At 53.5% G+C, this 23,850-nt stretch overlaps 1 protein-coding gene across 12 annotated transcripts in view; it reads left to right on the forward strand.

The window, feature by feature from the left end:
* The window catches only part of Auts2 (activator of transcription and developmental regulator AUTS2), an 836,783-nt gene that overhangs the window by 769,349 nt on the left and 43,584 nt on the right, over positions 1-23,850 (forward strand). For all 12 annotated transcript variants that reach the window (XM_070035587.1, XM_070035588.1, XM_070035589.1 and 9 more), the window contains one exon: positions 13,076-13,127. In XM_070035587.1, coding sequence (XP_069891688.1) covers positions 13,076-13,127 — 52 coding nt within the window. The remainder of the gene's footprint in view (positions 1-13,075; positions 13,128-23,850) is intronic.

Genomic DNA, 23,850 nt, shown 5'->3' on the forward strand with positions numbered 1-23,850 from the left:
AGCTTCTGGGGTACACCTCAGGTGTGGCTTGTGCAACAGAAAGGGTGCAAGTCAACCCTCAACATGCACACACATGTACACATGCACACACCCACACACATGTATACACCCGCACACATGTATACACCCGCACACATGTATACACCCACACACATGTATACACCTGCACACATGTATACACCTGCACACATGTATATACCCACACACATGTATACACCTGCACACATGTATACCCCTGCACACATGTATACACCCACACACATGTATACACCTGCACACATGTATACACCCGCACACATGTATACACCTGCACACATGTATACACCCGCACACATGTATACACCTGCACACATGTATACACCCGCACACATGTATACACCTGCACACATGTATACACCTGCACACATGCACAGTGGTGGACCAGGCCTCTGAAAGGAACAGCTTTGTTTCACAGACTACACAGCACAAATCAGAAGATCCTGACTTAGGAAAACATGGTTCCCATTCTCCACTTGAACCCAGTGCTGTGGCCTGTGCCTGGTGGGGGGGGTGGGGAGGGGTCGGTGTGGAGTGTGGCAGGGCCTGCAGGTGCGGGGGAGAGTGGGGGAGGCGTGTGGCAGACAGCTCTCCATGCCGTTCAGTGTGTGGTACCTGGACCTCTTGGGACGCTGGCCATGTGGTTTCACGTGTGGACAAGAGGCCTCCGGGACCCTGTCGAAACAGAAAAGCACCAGACTGTGGCAGTGACTGCAGTGTGAGCCTGGTGTCCAGCAGGCAAAGGCCCCTGAGTTCAAATCCCAGTAAACACCTCGATGAACAGTCTGCGTGCAGAGCCATCCTGACTCCGAGCACTGTGCGTGCCTGATGCTCGGTGCGACCTCTCCCTGCTCCGCAGCACTCCGTGCTCACCACAGCCCATCGTAACCGCCAGTGCATCCAGTCTCCCTCAACTACCTGCAAACTGTTTGGAGTTTCTGTCACTTCTTCCTGTGCCCCCAGACACTGAACCCCAACACTCAATGTCTGAGGGCTTCCCCAGGCACCTGCACCCCAGCTCCTGCAGAGGTCCTCCTGCGCCCCACCCCTCCAGAGCCATCCTGTCCCAGGTAGCACCTTGCTGTGTCCTCTTCCCTACCCGCATGCTCCTGTCCTGGCTCTCCTGGCTCCCCTCTAGCTCCCAGGCTCTCTTCGGGCCTACTTGCTCTTGGTGCCCCTGCCAAGGCTGGGCCCTTCCTGATTTGCCCCTCCTGACTTCCCGGCCTTGCTTTCACTCCATTCTGGCCCTCTCCTGTGATAGTCTTGCCCCTTGATTGCTTTTCTAGAATACCCAGCAAGCACCACCCTAGTTCTCTGTGGTTTATTCTCTCCCTCCTTCCTAAAGGCGGAGAGCACTCACCCCTGACCCCTTCCAGTTCCTACATGGTCCCTACTTAGTGAAAGCCACCAGGCCGACTGATGTCAGGAGACTGAACAAAGCTGGTCACATCGTGTGCCACAGCACTACAGGGGGTTTTGACAGGATTGTGAACTGGCATGTCCAAGGGCACTTGCCAATCAGATCACCTCAAAGTGGTACTGAGGAAGTAAAACATAGGAGGAGAAGGCTTAGCAACAGTAATAGCCAGAAGACACTTATTAAATTCTTAATATACTCAGGATCCTATGCTAGCTAATTTAATCTTCCCAACTCTGAGATAGATACATTTGTTTTCCATCTTATAGCTTAGGAAGAAAAAAAAAGTGAGAAGCGGTCAGACACTTGTTTTTGTTGAGGCAAATGCTCAGTACCACACTGCAGAGCCCTGGGCGTCAAGTTCCGGCAGGGAAGCCCCCCCTTCACCCTCTCCCTTCACTCCTATGTAACCATAAGCCAGCCAGCAGAGACAGTGCTCTGTGGTCTGCGTATCCACATAGGACAGTCAGTGTTCCATGGTCTGTATGCCCACATTTTTAAAGGTACTGAGAAATTAAGGAAAGTGATAGGATGTTAGGGAGTTATTTGTGCTTTTTCAAATTTCTAAACTTTCACAGGTTTCAGAGGACAGGCATGGCTCAAGTGGCAGAATACTCATTTAGCAAGCAAGAGGCCATGAGTTCAAGGCCCAGGACTTCCAAATAAATTAACCCTGAAAATAAAAAGTTGGAAACATCTAGCCAGGCGCTGGTGGTTCACACCTGTCATCCTAACAACTCTGGAGGGCTAAGATCTGAGGATTGTAATTCAAAGCTAGCCTGAGTAGGAAAGTCTGTGAGACTGTCATCTTCAATTAAGCACCAGAAAACAGAAAGCGGAGCTGTGGCCTAAGTGGTAGAACACCAACTTTGAAGCCCTGAGGTCAAGCCTCCAAACCAGCACACACTGACTCAAAAGAAGAAGAAGAAGAAAAGAAGAAGAAGAGGAGGAGGAGGAGGAAAAAGAGAAGGAGGAGGAGGAAAAGGAAGACGAAGAAAAAGAAGAAGAGAAGGAAGAGGAGGAGGAAGAAGTAGTAGTCAAGCCTCAGGACCAGCACACACTGACTGAAAAGAAGAGGAAGGAGAGGAGAAGAAGAAGAATGATGATTGGAGAAACTAAACAAAGCTCAAACAAACAAAAACTTGAGTCATTCTAGCAATGAGGGCTGATGGAAAGGCCGCAGGAACAGGATCTGAAGCCAGCAGCCCCTGAGCTGTCAAAACAGGACTTGCCAAGAAACAGACAGAAGAGGGGTATTTGAGGCATGTGGTGATTTGGGGAGAGGCCAATCCCCACCCCTTGGTGTAACCCAAACTCACCACGGCAAGATTCCAAAGTGACCTGGAGTGTGCACCTGGATTGTGGGACCCGTGTTCATCAGCCGAAGATCTGACCTGTCGGGGGTACATGTGTGCACAAACTAAAGTCCTTGCAAGCCATGCTTTCATGTGAATTAAAAAAAAAAAAAAAAAAGATCCTGAGAGGAATACCTGTGGTTCAATCCCCCTGTGAACCCAGCTGGGCTAGTAGTTGTTGGATTTGATTGTTGAGAAGTGAGACATGGCAGAAAGGGTTTCTAGTGTGCTGTGCACATTTAGCAGTGCTCCGATTCAGGGGTTTGGGGGAGGGGAGGCACAGTTTTGTTGTTATTGTTTTTTTAAATTTTCTGAAGTCCTTCCCTTGGTGGTTTTCAGGTCATAAAGTGAGTGGTGTGTACCCTTTTGGTTTTGTTTGTAAAGCACAAAGCAGACAAATGTGTTTAATGGGCCCCTAGCAGAAGAGGTAGCATCCCAGAGCAGGGGGTAGGGAGTGAGGGGACAGAAAAGATAACTCAAGCCCTGTATTCAGCTTCAAGATTGTGCCGGAGGCTCACCCCTGTAATCCTAGCTACTCAGGAAGCTGAGATCTGAGGATCGTGGTTTGAAGCCAGCCCAGGCAGGAAACTCCATGAGACTCTGATCTCCAATAAAATACTCAGAAAAAAAAGCCAGAAGTGGTGCTGTGGTGCAAAGTGGTAGAGCGCTAACCTTGAGCAAAAGAAGCTCAGGGACAGCACCCAAGCCCCAGTACCAACCGAAAATAAAATGTAATGTTTGTAGCATGGAGATGATTCTGTTTATAAAGTAGGTATTAGATCATAAAGAATTGCAAGGCCGGGCTTGGAAGGTGGCTCAGTGGCAGAGCACTTGCCTTGCATGCATGAGGCCCTGGTTTCGATTCCTCAGCACCACATAAGCAAAAAGAAAAAAGTTGGAAGTGGCACTGTGGCTCAAGTGGTAGAGCGCTAGCCTTGAGCTGAAGAGCTGAGGGACAGTGCCCAGGCCCAGAGTTCAGGCCCCACGACCGGACCCCCCAAAAAAAAAAAGAATTGCAAGGCCTTATGAAGAGAGAGAAAGAGAGCCTATTCATCCCACCCCACCTGCATTTGATGGTGGAAAAAGATTAAATGACCTTCATCCCAGGCACCTGCTGGACCCACTGTGAAAGCCAGGCCCCCTGCCTCGATTAGCTGGTCCATTCCCCAGTGTGCAGGTCACACCTCTGAGGCACTGGAGTCTTCCTTGCACAGTAACCGGAGGAAATCCACTGGGGAAACATCCCAGAGCTCTCCACCTTCTAGCCACTAGTGTGTCCCTTGATCTTTGTGTAAGAAAGACCCCGTCATAAATGAAAACAAAAGCTCCTGGCTTCCTCCCTCCTCTTCTTCATAAAGACTTATTGCCAAGAACGCAAATAGCATTCTCTATCTGCAACACAAAGCATGGTCTTGTTTAGTTATAGGAGGTAATTTTTAGTTATAGGCGACTCTTTTCCTGTTGTCGTAACACTTGAAATCTGTCCGGTCCCTCTACCAGGCCGATGAATGCCCCGTGCTTGTTGGTGTCTCCTCTTCTGGAACATAAGGAACAGACCTTGGGCTTTGGCAGAACTGACAGCAGCTGGGAGGAAGTATTTGAGGAAGTACTGAGTGGATGCGCATACATACTGGTCTTTGTTTGGGTGTGTTCCCATGGGTAGGGGCTTGAAATGCAAAACCTGGCACCTCCTGTGTACCAGGCCCAGCAGATCCAATGTGTGTCTTGTGAATTTATTTCATCGTATTGAGAGTAGTCAAAGTAGCAGCAGGGGTGCTTGCATCACAAGCGGAGACCCTGCCCAGCAGTGGGCTCTCTCCCTGCCTCAAACCTGCAGGCAGCCACGTGTTCCTTTGGCCTTGGGAAGGGTGAGGGAATACAAGCATGGTGCCTGTGGTCACAGCCCCCCCCACCTCCTTTTGGGCCTAGTTTAAAACAGAAATTACAGAAGCACTGTCACTTTTGACCTGTGCATTTGGCCAAAGCAAGGGTCCCAGCTTTTATGTTAATCTAGCTTCAGGATCATTTGAACTTGTAGTTTAGGGGACTGTGCTTAAAACTGTGGGTGTTTTGGATAAAAGAAGAGATCGCTAACAACTTTTTAATCTCACAAACATTCCAACCCCCTCCCCCGCAAAGGATAGAGGGAGACCAGAATTGGCCCTCTTGTTTACACCTTGCCACTGTTTTCTTGATCAGATAGGAAACCCTCACTGATCTTGGCGATGGCTCTTCTCATTCTGGTGGCTGGCATGCCCAAGCTTTACTATGGAGGCGCACTGTCCAGAGACAGTCCTACACCCCCTTCCCTGGCTCCATTAGAACAGGAGCTAGTGGGGTTCATCTTCCTTCCCTTCTTTGGATGTTGGCCCTGACACAGAGGGCCAGTTCCATTTCCGATTGCTTTGTGAGAACCTATCTAATGCAGTAGCTCCAAAGGCAACAGTTATTTACCTGCTCACATTGTTGTCATTTGTACCCCACTGTGTAGACACTGCTACCGTGTGTGGCAGGAGCTAGAGGAACCACACCCAGGTGGCCTGTGCTTGCCCTGTGGCTGGGAACACCGAAGCCTTCAGTCCCAAGGCCTGTTTTCTTTCATGTAGGTCTGCTTGGGCTCCCTTACAACATGGCAGCCACAGTCCAAGCCCAGGGAAGCAGCACCTGCTAAGCCTTCTTGGCACTCAAGCTTGAGCCCCAGAGTATGATGTAGGTTAAACACAGCCCGCAGGTGTCGGGATGTCAGATCTGCGTCCTGGTTAGACAGGAGGGCGTGGCACATGGAAAGAGTCAGGCCTTGCTGAGACTTGCCACCAGGGTAGTTGCTGTGGTATTTTAGTTAGTAATCGCTGTTGAGAGAATTTGCCTGGGCTCTGGCATTAGCCTACAGGTATCTGTAGGCTTTGTTGTCCCTTACCGGTGGCAGTTTGTGGAAAGAGCTTCATGGTTGAGTTCATGTTTGGGATAATCTCTTCAGCTGGCAGAGAGGGCTGGCAATCCTGTCACTGACTTGTTGCTAGTGTATTGATCTGTCTCTTACATCTAAGGATGGATGCAGAGGGGCGGGTGGTGATGATGGTGGTGGTGGTGATGATGACAGGTGTGATGTTGAGAGTCCCGTGCTAGCCCTCAAGTGACAAAATGTAAATACGCGTTTACAAAGTAGCATCCTGTTCCCAGTGGGGACATGGCTGTCCTTTGGCTACACAAGAGCCACGTCTTCATCTGTACGTGAGGGACCCAGACACACCTGTGCTTCTTTTCCACTGCTTGTCCTTCTGAAAATAGGGATAATCACATGGCTCAGGGCAGGGGCAGCTCCCCACCCATGGAGGAGGAGCGGTAGTATGAGGGGGAGCTGTATCACCATAGGGACGTCTCTCAGGACACAGCAGAAGGAAGCTCAGGGTTAACAATAGGGCAGCCAGCACCCTCAGGTGGACCAGAGAAGAGCTGGCGGGGCTTTGTGGGCACAGACTCGCCCCAGTTGCGCAAGCGCAGTATTTGATCGTTAACAGCTGGCGTGTGTCCACCAGGTCCACCATTTGCCGAATCTGCTCATCTAGGCAGAAAGCCGCAGCCATTGCAAACATTAGAAATGGCCATAGTAGATCTTCTCATCCCTTCCCAGTAGTAAAGAGAGGCGAGTAAGGGGTAATTAAGACCCAAATAAGAGTGGAAAATGGGCAACGTCAGACCCCAGCAATGGTCTGCCTCACCGAGCGCTGGAGGCATGTCTTGTTCTGATCGAGAAGAGTGCTTGGGAGTATGTGCTTTGATCCGAATATCCAGTAATAAGGCTTTACCTGGAAGTTGTGTTGGGTGGCTGGGCACCAGCATGGACATGAGCAGCATCGTGAAGATTGTGAAGATGGTCAGGTCACGTACAGCCAGTGAGAGCTAGTGACTGCTGAGTTTGGGGGAGGCTCTCCATGTCACCTTTAAACCCCACCCAGACACTCTGGGACTGGGAGAGGCACCACTCACATGCCCTACACTCAAATGCCCAGGCCAGCATTCTTGGGGCATGCCAACTGCTACTGCCCAACCTCTCCACCCTCAGCGGCTCCTGGATCATGCACACCAGAATCTGGTTTTCTTTTCTTTCTTTCCTTTTTATTTGTGCCGATACAGGGCCTTAAACTCTAGGCCTGGGAGCTGTCCATGAGCTTTTATTGCTCAAGGTTGGCACTCTACCAATTGAGCCACAGCTCCACTTCCAACTCTTTGTTGGTTAATTGGAGATGAGTCTCATAGACTTTCTGGGCTGGCTTTGAACCACAGTCCTCAGATCTCAGCCTCCTGAAAAGCTAGGGTTATAGGTATGAGCCATGGGCACCTGGCAGAATTGGCATCTTGAGCAGGTAGGTGAGTCAGGACAAGAAAGGAGGCTCATAAGCACACGAACTGCTCTAACCCCAGATGTCACAAGCCCACGCACTCACCCAGGACCACAGGGATCCACCATACCAGGTTTCAGAAGGCAGCCTCCTCCTGCTCCTCCGCACCATGACACCCAGCATGAACTGATGACAGGGAGATAGGGGCTGAATTTATTCTTCTGCCTTTCTTCCCCAGGTCTGTCAGATTCTAGGTGTTAATATTTTAATGTAGATCAGTGACTAAGTAAGGTATATTTTATGTCCTTTTTTATTCTTCTCATTGCTAGTTTATAGTACACTGTGAAGGTGGAAAGTAAAATTCTTTTTCTCGACTTCTATAGTTGGGAAATATTTATTCCCCGCGCCGTCTCAATAGCGTGCGCCATAAAGCAGCTCACTCCCGGTTATTTACTCCTCCATTGCTTTGGTCGTGTCATCAATTGTGGCGGCTGGGTACCAGGTGCCAGGGGTACCCGCCTTTACAGCGGTTAGAGTAGAGCCATGATGGCCTCCTTTCAGAGTGATAAATAACAGTGCTTCTCTCTTTGTTATTTGTTCATTTGTACTTGTGTACAACTGAGTTCAAGCACTGCTGTTTGAACTCAGAGCCTGAGTGCTGTTCCTGAATTTTTTCACTCGAGGCTGGCACTCTGCCATTTGAGCCACAGCTCCACTTCTGGTTTTTTGGTGGTTAACTGGAGATGTGTCTGGTGGACTTCCCTGCCACAACTCTAAGGTCTCAGCCTCCTGAGATTATAGACATGAGCTACCAGAGCATGGTGGCTTGAGGATTTTGACTTACAATCTTCTAATAAAATTGTAAAGAGAGCTGCAGGCATGGCTCAAATGGTAGAGCACCTGCCTAGCAGGTGCAAGCAAGCAAAGCCGTGAGTGCAAACCCCAATACCACTAAAAAGAAAAGAAAAAAAGAATTCAGTGAAGCATTGAGGCAAGTGAATTGCTAGTTCAAGGCTGGCCTGGGCTGTTTAGTGAGACTCTGGCTCTTTAGAAAAAGTTCCAATGAAAGGGGGCAGAGGAGCGGTTACCGGGCTGGCTCTGCCAACCATGCCTGAGGCCCTGGGGTGGATCCCTTTCAATGCAGAAGAAAAGCAAATCTTCCAACTTCCTTCTCTCACCAGCATAGAATTGCCTCTTCTGGACTCTCACCAAGAGCAATCCTGTGTTGCAGAAACAGCTTCTATATGAGTGCCCTCCCCCTCCCCAGGACAGGGCCTGGGCTCAGTGTGTGCAGGCAAGCCAGCCCACCCATCTTCTCAGCTCTTCACACTTCCACCCCCTTCTCTGGGGATACAGGTGGAGAGAAATCTCCATCCTCTACCTTTAAAAATAACTTTCACCACACTTTATAGTGATAGCAGTTTGGGGAGGGTACGAGAGGGCCCTTTGTCCCCCGAATTAATTTTATCGAAGTCCCTCTGTCCCCAAGTAAAGGTAGCATTGAAGGGGGTGGCCGGCGGCCCGCGGTGCCCTCCCCACATTCTGCGCCTCGCCTGCTTTGGGGTGCGCCCAGGACCGACGCGGGTGTGCTGCGCGCTCCAGCTGTTCGCGGTGGGGCGCGGGGGGGGCGCCCTCTGGGGCTGGGGCCTGGCAGCCCGGGGCTGGGGACGCGGGTGACGGGCGGCTGGAAGCCAAGCCGGGCGTCGCTTTATTCTCTGCTTACCTTTGCCCTGCCTGGGACCCTGAGCTGCCGGGAGCGGGTGTGGGACGCGGGGACCCAGGCCTTTGTGTCCCGTCCCAGATCTCGGCCCGCCGCGCCGCGCACCTACTACGCGCGCCGGGCCTCCCCACCCGGGGCCCGCGCCCCCCACCCGGGGCCCGGCCCGCCCCGTCCATTCGGGGCCCGCGCCCCCCGCCCGGCCGCCCCCCTCCGGCTCCTCCGCAGATGGCCGCCGGCCCAGGGTCCTTTCTCCGTCGTGGCAGCGGGCTCGGAAGCCGCAGTGCCCGAAAGCCCGGAGCATCTGCGGCCGGGCTCGAGGAGGGGAGGGCGGGCGGAGTCGCCGGCGCGGGGCGGGGCCGGCGGGCGGGGCGGGGCGGGGCGGTGGGAGGCGGCCAGGCCCCGGCCCCAGCTCCGGCTGCTGCTCGGGCTCCAGCTCCGGCTCCGGCTCGGCTCCGTGCGCCGCCCAGTCCCGGGCCGAGAGCAGCCGGGGAACGGCGCCGAGCGCGTGCATCGGGAGCCGGGAGCGGGCCGAGCCCCTCCAGGCCGCCGCCCGCCGCCCCGCCCGGAGCTGCCGGCCGCGGCCGCCCATGGAGTTCACCTGACCCGGGGCCCGCGGAGCGGCAGGCGGTCCGGCCGATCGGAGTCCCACAGCTCAGGCGCCGCCGCCACACGCAGATTGGCAGCAGAGCTAGCTGGGAGAGCCCCTGGGAGCCGCCGCGGGCCCTCCGGGGAGGCCCGGCCCCGCCGCCGGGACCCCGGGCCGCGCCGCCCCGGCCCCGCCTCCGCCCCGCCTCCGCCGCGCACATGGCCTCCTTTGTCCTGCCGCCGCCGCCGCGCGCCTAGCCCCGCGCCCGGCCCCGCCTCGACCCGCGCCCGCGGGCCCCGCCTCGCCCGGCCCCCGCCCGGCCCCGCGACCCCGACGCGCCCAGGAGGCGGAGCGGTGCGGGCGGCGCCCGGCGGGGACTCGGCCGGGCTGGATGCGCGCGGCTCCCGGCCGCCCGGAGGCGCCGCTGCCCGCGGCTGCGATCGGCCGGCGCGGCGGACTCGGAGGACGGAGCGGGGCGCGCGCGCGGCGGGGCCCCGCTGAAGACTCGGGCCGCGAGCCCCGGCCGGCGACGCCGCGCCCGCCTCGGAGACCAGGTAAGGCGGCGCCCGGCGCCATCGCGGAGCCCGCGCGCAAACGGGGCTTCCGGGGCCCGGGGCTTTGTTGCGGCGGCCGGGCCGGCGAGCGCGGGTGGCCGGGGCAGGCTGCGGGCGCCCGGCCCTTCCTCCTCCTCCTTCGCCGCCTTTGTACTTTCCGGACTCGGCCGGGCGGGGCGTGAGGGGCCCGGGCCGGGCCGGGATTCTGAAAGGACGGAGCCCGTCCGGGCCTGGTGCCGCCCCGCCGGCGGCCGGGTCGGGATCCGGAACGCGAAGGCCCTGCGCACGGGCCCGGGCCGGCCGGGCCGCGGCGAGGGCGGAGGACCCGGCGCCTAAGTTCCGAGGGGTTCGTGTGCGGGGCGACAGCGGGGGCGGGGCCGGGCCAGCTCCCCGCCCGCGCCCCGCGCCCCGCGCCCTCCCGGAAGGCGGCGGCCCGGCCCCGCGGCCCGCGTTCGGGTCACTTCTCCAACTTTTCCGGGGACGTCGGCCACGGCCCGGCGCGCTGTGGGACGAGGATAACAGACGGAGCTCGCGATCGCAGAGCCGCCGCCGATCCGGCTTTGTGCGGGGTTTGGAGTCCGCCCTACGTGCCCCGCGGTGCCCGGTCCTCCCAGAGCCCGCGGCCGGGCGACCCCGCGATCCCGCGCCGAGCGCCCGAGCGCGCGGGCCGGGAAGAAAGGAGGAAGCGGCGCCTGCCGAGCCGGGGCCGCCCGGGCGTCCGCGCAGCTCGCGCCCCGCGCGCCTCCTGACCGCCGGGGAGAAGGAGGAGAAGCCGCCGCCGAGGACCGCAGCGATCGCGGCCCGCAGGATGACCCACGCAGAGGCGGGCGCGGATGGAGGACGCGCGGCTCCCCGGGCGGGCGCGGCTCTCGCCGCGGCGCCCCGCCGCTCGCACCGAGGCCTCTCTGACCCCGACCACCCGGTGTGAAGAGCGGGACATGGAGCCCCTTTGTGGCTGGCCGAAGCCCTTAGACTCGCAGCATCTTGTGGCGCCCCTCGGAGACGTACCCCAGACCGGCGGCGGCCCTCCCAGTCTCGGACACCGATGAGGACGGGGGCCCCGCGCCTTTATGCGCGGCTTCTCCACGGCACCCTCACTGCCGGGCTCTGACAGTCAGGCTCGGAAGCCCGGCCCAGTCTCGGGGACCCCCGAGGGCCCTCCGACAGCCCCAGGGGGCCCCTCCCCAAGGCCCGATGGCGGGACCCAGCGCCTGTCCCCCGCACAGCGCCCGCAGGTGGAGGCCGTCCGGGCCCGGCGGCTCTGGCTCTGCTCCCCGCCGTGGGCCGAGGGGGCGGGGAGGATGGCTCCCTTCCCAATTTCTTTGGGCCAATTAGACTTGTAATAGGTAATCTCAAAAATGTCAAGGGTCATTTCAGTCTGATAAAATGATTCGGACTCGGCTTGTTTGTTCCTTTTTAAAAATGTCAAATTTATTCTATGGCTCCCCCACCCCTTTTCTTTTTTTTTTTTCCTTTTTTTTTTTTTAAGCCATGAATGTAGCAACCAATTCGAGAGAATTTCAAGCCCTCCTAAGACTTTCTCGCTGAAGAATAAAAATTCTTGAATTTCAATTCCGTTTCAATGAAATCCTCACCCTGCTAAGTTTTTAACTAGAATGTTTGCCGGCCTACAAACCTCACTTTGTATCTGGTAAAAATAACCCCTGGGGCAGAATTTTTGCCTTTCCAGCTTTTATCTGCTTTTTCTCCCTCTAATACTGTTTTTTTTGTGTGTGTATGTGTTGTTTTTTAGTGGTTCGTTTCTATGAAAACCTACTATATTTGTCTAATTTTGTGTAAGATGGCAGGAAAGCTTCCAATCTGTTCTTTTTTATTGGAGCAGAAAGAGGGAACTGTCTTCCTAGGGCTGATGTTAAATTGTGCATCTGCGGGTATGGCACAGGCAGTGATTTTAGTTCGCCCGCCTTGCTCCTGCTAATCTTCTGAACCACCCTCTATAGAAAGAAGATTAGAATTGAAATGAAGGAAAAAGTAGCCACAGCAAAAATACTTTGTCTTTTGTTCTGTCACACGTGCCGAGAACTAGAACGCTTTCTTGGGATAAAGCCGGGCTGTTTTGTCTCCAGCATTGTAACCCTGAGAGAAGTAGTAGAATACCTTCTTTGTCCCCCATTTCTTTCGTGTCTTTCCTTCGTATTTATGGAACATTCTGTGCCTCACTTTATCAGGATCCCATCCCTGTACCCAAGAGGATACATAGCAAAAAAAAACATTAATAGACGTCCCCCCTCGCATTATTAAAGGCACGTCTGTCTGCCGCTTATGAGTGCATTGTTCATTTTTCAATTTTGCAAGTCCTCAAAATATTTGCAGCTTCTGAAATGAGATAGTGTTTTCCACGTAACCCACTTCATGTTTTATTTTCCGGAACATTACTGTGTAATTTAAGCTGACTGTATAGTCTTGCTATTTAAATAGCCTTATTTCACCTTCCTGAAGCCAGAGTAATAATTAGCAAGTGTAATCTCTAGAAAATGCAAAGGAAACAAATAATGCTGGCAGCAATGCAGTCGTGGTCGGGTTTGGGGGCCGGTCGGCTTGCATCTTGTTTGAACACCAAAGTTGTTGTGGAACTGGGACCTTTGGGGTCAGAGGAATCCTTACAAAATTAATTTCTGAACCCCTGGTTGGCACTTCAGTGAGGAAGTACTTACCGTTGAATAATAGGCATTTCTGATTTGTGGCTGGAGACTAACCATGTCTGCAAATACCATGCAGAAAATACCATTTCCAAAACAACGATCCACCAGTGAAATTGGAAAAATCACTGTGTGGATGAGCTGGATTGCTTTGTGTGTCGTCTCTTCAAAATATGTTTTGCACAGATAATATGTCTAATAAGGACACATTTTTAAAAATCAAGATATTTTCCCCCCTCCAGTAAATAGCTGCACTGCAGGTCGTTGTCAGGCAGTCAGCTAGCCCCACCTATGGGTGGCTTGGTGGAATTGCTGCTTTCCCTGTTCGAATGAAGTGAACTGATTGAGCAGCCCAGACAGTATTCATAAAAGTCCTAACACCTCTCTTCCCCTCTTGTGTGTTTCAGGCATCGGATGCTAGCTCCGAGAAACTCTTCAACACTGTTCTTGTAAACAAAGGTAAGACTCTTCCTTCATTCTTAAAGTAGTGCTTTAAAAAATAGATGTGTAAATTATGCATCTTTATCTCATCCATCCTTGCGTTGGAAGGACAAAAGAAATAACCCTAGGGCAGTCTTTTTTATCCTGGAGCTACTATATTTTTTCAGTTCTAACTTAAGACAGAAGTCACACCCTTTTGTGGTATTCTGACAGAAGGTGATTTTAAGAACGTACTGAATGCTCAGGTGGGTTTCGAGATGAAATCACTGCTGTCTGGCTGCAGAGGCTGGATGGGACAAGACAGACCCTGGAAAAGCCTCACTGGCTTGTTATTAATCACTGGGTGCTTGGAACTGCCCTCAGACTCGAGGTTGTTGTCAGGAGATGACGGCCATAAACCATGCCTTACTGTGCTGCAGGCTTCCTGTACGGCTAGTAGCCAAACCAGAGGGCAGGATTTAAATCTGCCCTCTCCCAGTCACGCTCTCTGAGCCTCAAACTCCAAGAGGAAGGGCTGATGACACAGCCTTGTGTTGAGGGGCCGCATCCCCTATGTTGGGGCCAGTGGGCTCCATGTGTTAGGAATATTTTCAGGAGTAATGAAATTCCAAGGGCTCTCTAATCACTGCCTTTGAAAGGAGTGAATTATCCAGCTCAGTCTCCCTGTTTCCAGCGTGCCACTTGCTGTAGCCTTTCAGAGAGAGTTCTTCTGCAGCGAGGGCAGTGTTGGCTGGAGGTTTGCTTGATAGCTGGGGCTGATCCCAGCCCGTCATGGTAGGTGGGGCTGGTCAGTTGTCCGCAGTTGTCTTGGGCAGCATTTTTTGCTAGTGGGTTGGTAAGACATTTCCCAGCAAGATTATTTCGAGCTCCCAGATGACTTTGGAATGTGACTCGAGTGCAGTTGTCAGTAGTGCATTGGCGTGGAGCTCCTCAAAGGGATGGCCCGTGCCCACACGACCGCTGTGGCTCTCAGAATGACTGTCCTGTTGAGTCTCATTTACTGCATGATAGACCTCCAAGTTAGTACTTCATTGCATTTTTGGATACGCTGAAAGTTGGTATAACTTTCTTATCCATAATGCTAAAACCTAGTGAAGTGTAGACGTTAAGGAGCACACATTTGTGGGTACCGTGGGTAATTGCCGGCTGGTGGTTTGCTGAGGGGAGAGGATTGGTGGGTGTGGGCAATGTCTGTGAGATGGAAGAGTCACAGAAGGGTGTTCTGAGGCAGGTCACAAAGGCTAGTCTCCCAGGAGTCTCTCACCAACCACATGGATGAGAGTGCTTTGTCTCTGGTAGATAAACGTTGGGAGTGTGTCTTCCTTTTCTGGAATGTACCACAGAGATGAATGAGTGACTGAAGCCTGAGGAGAAGGGATAGGTAGATAGGTGGATGGACAGGTAGATGGGTGGACAGGTAGATGGATGGACAGATGGATGAGGGGGTGGACGGACAGATAGATAAGGGCCCTCCCCTCTGCCTCCTCCCTGTGTGTCCCTCCCCGCCCTTCCCCATTTCCACTCAAACATTTCTCCAATTCTTACTTTGTTTACTTACCGAGTGTGATTTGTGGCTTGTGTTTGGCTGTGAATAGTTGCCCCCTGGTAAGGGAGCCTTTCTTGCGAGCTGCACCTCTGGGGGTGATTTAGTTGCCTTGAAAGGATTAAGGGTTCTTTGTGTAGTCTAAAATCAACATGGGCTTTTTCTAAGCGTGGCTTGGGAAACCATGCACAAATAAGCATTTTAGCTGATGGCAGATTACTCCTCTGCCCCTCATTTCCATCCCAATGGCCTTTCTGTTCTCCTCCCCTGTCTCCCTTAATGCCTTATTCTGATTCTTGTGGGGATTGTGAAGAGAGGGAGAGAGCCAGAGTTGGGTGGAAATCCAGGTGCCAGAGACTAAGCCCAGTGCCCAGCACCTGTCCCAGGAGTGGGGAGGGGAGGAGAGGAGAGGAGAGAGGATATCAGGGTAGGGCCAGCTTGACAGGACAGTGTTATTAAGGGGATTAGTATTCAGACCGCTAACTATCAGGCAAACAACCTGAGAAAAGGGACTCCCTCCCTGCTCAGCCGGAACATCCACAGTGGCTTCCGGACAGGTGCAGTTTCTGTCTGTGCGCCTGTGGTTTGGGTCTGTGTGGTTTCCCGCATGGGTGGCTGACAAGGCATTCGGGCACCAAGTGCAAGCACTTCCACAAAGCAGCCGGCCTGCCCCAAAGTCATCCGTCCTCTCAGTGGCTAGGTTATTGTTGTCTTCTCCTTCTCCTTGTCCTTGTCATCCTTCCTCTTCTTCCCCAAAAGCAATAAAAAGTACTTGAAGAAAAGGTAAATTTACAGCCATGTAGCAAACACTACTGGAAGAAAACAAACCTCCAAGCCTCCATGGCGGCGTGCACCACGGCCTGAGCAGCAGGCAGGGGGCTGGGCCGGGCCTCTCCACCTCCAGGTGGTTATGGCTGTGCTCCTGCTGCTGCTATGACAGCGGATTTGGCTGTAAAATGTCCCTGTGGGGGAGCGGCGCTAATCTCCGGCTGGCTTTGATACTCAGCCCTAGAGGCTGAGCCAGCAAGGGGGCTCAAGCTGTCAGCCTCTGTGGGCCCCCCGATTGCCCATCCCATCCCGACAGTCTGACAGTCTGGGGCCAACCGGCCAGCATCTCCACCCTGAAGGGGAGACAGTCCACCCAGAGGAGCAGGCTCTGCAACTCACCCAGGATTTTCTTCCGCTTTGCCTGGGTCACATAGGAGATCGCTCATTGCTCAGGAGAGAACCAAAGCATCTTTTGTTCAAGCTTTCCATAATGTCTCTTTGCATGGGTCTGTGTGTGTGCACGGGTGTGGGTGTGCACGCGTGCATGCGCGCATGCATGTGCACACAGGGATGTGTATGCACCAGCATCTGGGTCTCGACTTGAGGCCTAGCACGCTCACTCACTCTTGGTTTTTTCACTTAAAGTCAGTGTTCTACCATTGAGCCACATCTCCATTTGTGGCTTTTTGCTGCTTAATTGGAGATAAGGGCCTCCGGGATGTTTCTTGTTTCAAACCTCCATCTCAAATCTCAGCCTCATGAGTAGCTAGGATTACAGGCATGAGCCACCTTGCTAGGCCTCTTTTGATGGCCTGTCTTAAAGCACATTCCTCAAGCATCACATACACTGCTGCCTGTGTGCATTGTGTGCCCTGAGAACTGAGCATCTCGGGGGACAGGGGCAGCTTTGAGTGGCGGAGTCAGCCCTGTGAAGGTAAAACTGTAGTTCCATTGTGATCAAGGTCATGGTTGCCTTGTTTAATCCTGATGCATCTCAGTGTTTACAGGGTGTTCATGTGAGTTTTATGAATCCTTCTGTCTTTGTGTCTCAGCCATCTGCCAAAGAAAAAAATTAATTTTCCCTCTGAGTTCCCGCCCCCCTCCCCCTCGCAATGCAGGAGCAACAGGCTCTGTACCCCAGAGTCAGGAGTACGTGCGCAGGAGAGGAACTTTCTAGATTAAAAAGTTGATTGCAGCCAGAGTTCATCCCTTTCTTCCCTCCTGTTCTACGCCCAGCCTCCCTTCCACTGTGGTGTGAGGACCAGGGAATGGGTGCAGGCCTAGAGGGCTTCTCCCCACTTAGATAAAGTCATCTCTTCTCAGCCTCACTCTCCCCCTTCCCCCATGGCAGCCACAGTGGAGGGGGGAAGGCAGAGGTAGCCAGCCTTGCAGGGGAGACCTGGGATGATGCCAGCCCTAGTGGATGCCCTGGATGCTGGCTTTTCATGCCCTGGCCACTCAGGCAGGCCAGACCAGCACTGAGATGGACACCTTGCCTGGGCCAGGCTGGTGGCATGTGGGGCACAGGAGGAGAAGAGAGAGCTTGAGACTTCTCCCTCCTGGTATGAGTGTTCCCTCCCTCCCCTGCCCCCATGCCAGTCCTGGAGACCCCTGGGATATCCAGTCACCAGGAAGTCCAGGTCACCTCCTTCCTCCTTCCCTGGCCTCAGCTGGGCCTGGCAGGCCTGAGGACCAAGCACACCGGGCCCCTGCTGGTTGACAGTGTGCCGTGGGCTTTAGCGGTTTAGCTTTAGCGTGGGCTTGAACTCAGGGCCTCCTGCTCTTGCCTGGCCTTTTCTGCTCAAAACTAGAGCATTGCCACTTGAGTCACACCTCCACTAGTGACTTTTTGCTGGGTTATTGGAGGTAAGAGTCTCACAGCCTTTTCTTCCAGGATGAGCTTTGAAATTTGATCCTCCTGAGCAGCTAGGATGATGGGTGTGAGCCACAGGCACCTGGCACTGTCCCTGGTTTAATAACCAGGTGTGTCGCAGTGACGCCACTCATTTCTTAACATTTCCAACACACAGGCATCCCCAGCAAGGCCCTCTTATGCATCTTCTGAATCCCCTCCCACCTCAGCCTCCTGCATGCTGGGGTGACCAGCACGCACCTCCAGGCCTGGCTACCATGTGCTTTGAGCAGACTCACTGGCCTGAGAAAACCCCGTGTGTGGAGCATGCTGTTGGCCATGGAAGAGCTTTCTTAAAAAAAAAAATCCCTTCCTGGGGCTGGGAAGGTGGCTCAGTGGTAGAGCGCTTGCCTCGCATGCATGAGGCCTTGGGTTCAATTCCTCAGCACCACATAAGCAGAAAAAAGCTGGAAGTGGCACTGTGGCTCAAGTGATAGAGCGCTAGCCTTGAGCTGAAGAGCTGAGGGACAGCGCCCAGGCCCAGAGTTCAGGCCCCACGACCGGACCCAAAAAACAAACAAGCAAAAAAAGAATCCCTTCGTGGTAGTGTCTGGAGCCCCTCATGCGGTTTCTCCTCATGCCTTGGGTTTCATATCAGGCAGGAGGGAAGGGAAATACACCCTCAGGACACGTCAGAGTGAACTGCGCAGGCTCAGCTGCTCAGTACTTATGATTAAGTCCTATTTTGGGAAGGCAGAGTGCCACTCATTTCTTTTTCTTCCTCTTAATCTTTTTTTTTTTTTTTCTTGTAGTCTATCATTTCAGAGCCTTTACTTGGGTTTTCAGAAGACAGGTGGGAGATTGGTTTTGCCAGGTGATTGGTGCTGGGGTAGGGGTGAGGGAGGGAGGAGGGAGGAGTAGCTGGGGAGAGAGGAGTAACTGAGAGCCCTCAGTACAAATGCCCACCATTAGCCCCTTTGGTGATGGGAGTGGACCTTACCCCGCCCATTCCTCCTGGTGCACAGTCTTCTTCCCTGCAGAAGTCTTGGCTCTGGTGCTGTGAAGTCACCAGCTCAGGACTAGTGTCCCAGACTCCCCCTGCAGCCAGTGTGTCCATGGGACGTGCCTGCCCGTGGTGCTGCCTTGCTTATGTGGACTTGGGGCGCATGGCGTGAGACAGGGGAAGGTGAGGCAGTTGGCAGGTGTCCTCGCTGGACTCCCAGAGCCTGAGGGCTCCCCATGACCGGCGGAGTGGGAACAGATGACACAGGGACATGGTTGCAGAGAGTGTGGGCATAGCACACTGCACATCTCTGAACTGAGAACACTGATAGAACACATACATGTGCCCGCACGCATGCGCACACGCACTCCGTTCATAGGCCCCGTGTGGTTCAGCTGTGCGGTAGCTCAGACACAGGGACTTTTGAGACAGCACCATTGCCATAAAACCCCAGCACCAGAGCTCTGAGAAGTCAGGTGACAGAAGGCCCTCTCCTCTCCCCTCCCCTGCAGTTCCCCTTCCCTCCCCTCTCCTGCTCTCTTCTCCTTTTCTCCCTCCCCTTCCCTTTCTCTCCTTTTCCCTTTCCCTCTTCCTGCCCCTCCTCCTCCTTCCTGCCCCTCCCCTCGGCCTCTCCAGCAGCTATGGGACAACCCTCCCCCCCAACCCCAACACCCCTCCCAGATCCAAGTCTTCCATGTGGAGGAAGCCTGTGGCTGTTCAGTGGCTTCTGGATTCTTTCTCCTTTCTGACAACTGCAGAAAAATGTTGTTTTCTCTGGGAAAAAAAAAATGTATGTTTATTTAACTAGGTTTCTCTTTTGCTTCACAATCTGGATTCCATTCAGTCAGTTACCACTCCAATTAACTAACAATTATTTAACATTAACAGTAATTACAGACGCCAGTTAAGCGCCTACAGATGTCAACTGTTAGCTTTGTACCTAATCACTCAATGAAATGGAGAAAGTTCAACAAACATCAATTAGCCGAGCAATTAGTAGGAGTTAGGAAAGTGCATGTTATCATGTGTGAGCTGATTCAATTTATTTTATTTTGGCAGTAAAACCCACACAGGCAGGCAGCAATAAGTTCTTCAGATAAGATAAAACCATTGTTTGGTGGCTTACATAAGAATTCCTTCCTTCCCTGTGCAGAAGTCAAGCACGCTCCTGCCTGGGATTTATTTAACTAAGTTTGTTTCAGTGACTCAAAAAGCGCAGCAAGGCACAGACTCTGGCAAGCTATAAATCCCGTGTGGAAACTGTAAAAAAAAAAAAGAAAAGACCAGAAACTTCAGGAGAGACAGTGAGTCGACACCCCCCCTGGGGGACCTGCGCTGTGCATTTCAGATTTGGACTGCTTCCTTTCTGGCCTGTGGCTGCCCTGGGCCACAGGATTTCATTGACGTCACCTTGCTGGAACCCTGGCCCGGCAGGCTTTTCTTTAGCCCAGAGCAAACATCAAAGTATTTTTACCTGCTCTCCCTGGCTGTGCTTCAAAAGTAGAAACAAGCTGAGCACCAGTGTCTTGCCCCTAGAATCCTAGCTACTCAGGAGGCTGAGATCTGAGGATTGTGGTTCAAAGTCAGCCCCCGTAGGAAAGTCTGTGAGACTCCAATTAAACACCAAAAGGTCTGAAGTGGAGGAGCACAAATGGTAGAACTTGAGTGAAATGCCGAGCCAGAATGTGAGGTCTTGAGTATAAGCCCCAGGACCGGCACACATGCGATGCCCCCCCCCCCCCACACACACACAGAGGCAGAAGTAGCTTTCATTAAAAGAGTGGAAGCTCACCAAGAAGAGGTTGCCTGGTTCAGCTCTCCTCACCCTACTCTCCTCTGCAGACTTTTTGACTATCATCACAGGCCCAGATTCACACAGCCTGCACTGTGAACCTGTGGCGCACAGGTGGTTGGTATGTGTAACCTGGATTTTCCTACCAGAGGTGAGGCTCCTAGTGTAGAGGGGATGGGTCTCCTGTGGTTGTAGAAGGAGTTTCCTGTGGTTGTAAAGGTAGGTCTCCTGTTGTTGTAGAGGAAGTTTTCTGTACTTAGAGGTGGTCTCCTGTGGTTATGGAGTGGGTCTCCTGTAGTTGTAAATGTGGGTCTCCTGTGGTTGTAGAACGGGTCTCCTGTAAAGTTGGAGAGGATGTTTCCTGTGGTTGTAGAGTCCTCCCTCCTATAGTTGTAGAGACAAGTCTTCTGGGGTTGTGGAGGCGGGGTTTCTGTGGCTGTGGAGTGAGTCTCCTGTAGGTGTAGGGGCTGACTCCTGTGGTTGTAGTCATGTCTTCTATAGTTGTAGAGACGGATCTTCTGTAGTTGTGGAGGTGGGGTTCCTGTGGCTGGAGAGGCGGGGCTCCTGTGGTAATAGAGCAGATCTCCTGTATTCTAGAACCGCGTCTCCCATAGTTGTGGAGGCGGGTCTCCTGTCCTTGTAGAGATGGGTTCTTTCTTGTAGAGGCAGAACTCCTGTGGTAGAAACCCGGGTAAAAGCCATTTCTGTGGGGTTGCTACCACTCTAGAACTCTGAATGTGATTTGCACTGACTCCAGCAAGAATTGTACCACACAAATGGCTGGGAGTGAAGAGTGCGGTGGCCGCACAGCTGGGTGTGCTCCTCCTTGACAGGTGCCTTGCTCTCCCACAGACATTCTGTATCTGTGAGGTCGTAGCAGTGGCCAGAGAGCCCGGACGCTCACAGTCAGTCCCAGACTGTGCTGTGGTCGGCTGGTAGAGCAGGGCCACTATCCAGGCATGGGGAAAGAGCCTGCGTGGCCTCTTTCAGCTTCCAGCCCTCTCAGGCTACAGCAAGTCTGTAGGAGCCCTTCCTGCTGTGCAGACGCAAACAAGAGGGAGCATTCTACCCCTGTGCACTGCACACTGACTTCTCGCAGCCCCCTCTGGGTGGGCCTGTGTGCACATGCGCGCATGCATGCAGGCACGAGGCCTTGAACTCAGACCCTTGAACCCTCTCTTGGCTTTTTCCACTCAAGGATGGTACTCTGCCATGTGAGCCACACCTCCACTTCCAGCATTTTGCTAGTTGGAGATAAGACTATCTCAGCTTTGTCTGCCCAGGCTGCACCAGGACCCTAGGAGTAGCTGGGATTACAGGTCTGAGCTGCCAGCACCCAGCTCCCCAACAATTGCTTTGGCAATGACATAGTTGAGGAATTCAGTGCTTCATTATGCTTTGCCTGGTCTAGCCTCTGCCTGCTACAGCCATGGCCTCTGGGATCCTCACAGAATTGGGGACCGTCCACATGTTTAGGTTCTGCATGAATGGAAGCAACCCAGTCCACCATGCAGGGCCCCCGCCATGCCTGCCCACATGCACGATGGGGTTCTGCCAGGGCCCAGAATTGGGGTGTGAGATTCCCACAGTCCTGGATGCGAATCTTGGCTGGCTATGGAATTTGGGGCTGTTTTAAGAATCATAGCTTCATTTTCTTTCCTTCTTTGAGATAGGAGTTATCAAACCCATGTGAGAAGCAAATGAGATAATTATAGATAAAGTACTTAGCCTACCTTATAATATATTTTGATCCAGTTACACAGTGGACAGTGCATTTTGCATATATTATACTTCCAGCAATCAGAGCAGCTGTTGGACTACTAAGATCATGAGCTTCACAAAGCTCCAGCTAGCTGGGTGCCCCCAGTAGCTCACACCCATAATCCCAGCTACTCAGAAGGATGAGCGCTCAGGATCACTGTTCAAAGCCATGCAGAGTAGAAAGTCCATGAAACTCATTCCTCCAGTTTACCAGAGTAAGCCAGAAGTGGTGCTGTGGCTCAGTTGGTAGAGAGCCAGCCTTGAGTGAAAAGGCTCAGGTACAACACCCAGGTCCTGAGTTCAAGCCCTAGGACCAGCACCAAAAACAAAATCCCAAAGCCTGGTGCCAGTGGCTCACGCCTATAATCCTCGCTACTCAGGAGACTGAGATCTGAGGATCTTCGTTCAAAGCCAGCCCAGGTAGAAAAGGCCTTGAGACTCTTCTCTACAATTAACCACCAGAAAGCTGGAAGTGGCACTGTGGCTCAAGTGGTAAAGCACTAGCTTGGAGCTGAAGAGCTCAGGGACAGCACCTAGGCCCAGAGTTCAAGCCCCACGACTCTCCCCACCCCCCCCCCCGAAAAAAGTAAAGCTCCACTGATAAGGCAGAGAATGGGGTGAATGTGCAGAGCCCCCAGCATGGTTTTTGCTGGATTTGTTCTTCACCCTGCATGGGGAACTCCCTAAAAACACGGAGCGATTTGTCCATGGTCAGACAAGCAGTAATTGATGGTCCTGTCGCCACATAGAATGACACGTTCACCCCACTCCCCACACCCCACACCAAGACAAGTTACCGGAACTGGAGGCAGCCATCTCGGTACATGGGTGTAGGAGGCCCCAATGTGTGGTTTGGGCACACAGGTGTGGGAGACCCAAGAGTTGGTTTGGGCACACGGGTATAGGAGAGTTCAAATGTGAGGTTTGGGCACACAGATGTCTGCCCGTCTCCACACAGTAGCAGTGAAGCCTCATTCTAGCCCACATGTCATCATTTACCCATTATCTGCCTCCAGCCACGGGCATCCCAGTTCAGATGGGCCGGCCTCCTCTCCCTGAGCCTGGTCCAAGAGCAGCTCACTGTCCTGGGGCCCAGACCAGGAGAGAGGCACAGTGGCCCTCCTCCTCCTCCTCCCCTCTTTTCCCCCTCTTAGTCTTCCTTTCCCCTCTCCATCCTCTTCCCTTCCCCCACCCCTTCTCTTTCTCCTTTCCCTCTCCATCCTCCTCTCCCCATCCCTGCCTTGTGCAGGGCTAGTGTGGTTGGTCTATTTGTCCATGTGTACAGGATCCCTCTGTCCGTGTACTCAGGGACAACTTGTGCTTTTTCCAATGGGCTGACCTCATGGCGGCCTGCACCTGGCGAGGTCCTGTGGTTGTGTGGTGGATGGGCCAGGGGTTGGTGCCAGGGAAAGCCCTGCTCAGCACCTTGGGGACATGGGGTCAGGTGCTTCTTTGCCACTGTGAGTAGAAAGGAAATTGGGACAGGCCATTCTCTATCCTGGCCAGTGTCCCTGCCTTCATCAAACCTCCCTACCACACCTTCCCTCCTAGTCCTGCTACTCTCCACCTTCCTGCCCCAGCCGTCTCCCCACTCACCCACCGGCCCCCTTCTCTCTGTCCCACATCTTGCTCGAGGGACACCACCGTTACCCACCATCTTATTGTATCTGTTGAAGAAGTGGTTAAAGAACAAGACTCTAAGCATTGTGGTGTCCAGCTGTAATCTGAGCCACTTGGGAGGTATAGATTGAGAGGATCACAGTCCAAGGCCAATAAGGCCAAAAGCAGAATTCAGCAAATAAATAGATAAATAAAAGCAAACAGGGCTGGAGGTGTGGCTCAAGTGGTAAAACACCTGCTCATCAAGCCCTAGGCCCGGAAGGCCAATCCCCAGTGCACCTCCCTTTCCCCACAAAGGAGAAGCAATACTCTTGCAGATTCCCTTTTCTACAGTACTGGGGATGGAACCCAGGGTCTTGTGGGGTGGGGGAGGGGGGGCCTGCCGGACCTGGAGTGTAATGT

The sequence above is a fragment of the Dipodomys merriami genome, unplaced genomic scaffold (assembly GCF_024711535.1).
Source record: "Dipodomys merriami isolate MVZ:Mamm:240054 unplaced genomic scaffold, mDipMer1.0.p SCAF_26, whole genome shotgun sequence".
Taxonomy (NCBI): domain Eukaryota; kingdom Metazoa; phylum Chordata; class Mammalia; order Rodentia; family Heteromyidae; genus Dipodomys; species Dipodomys merriami.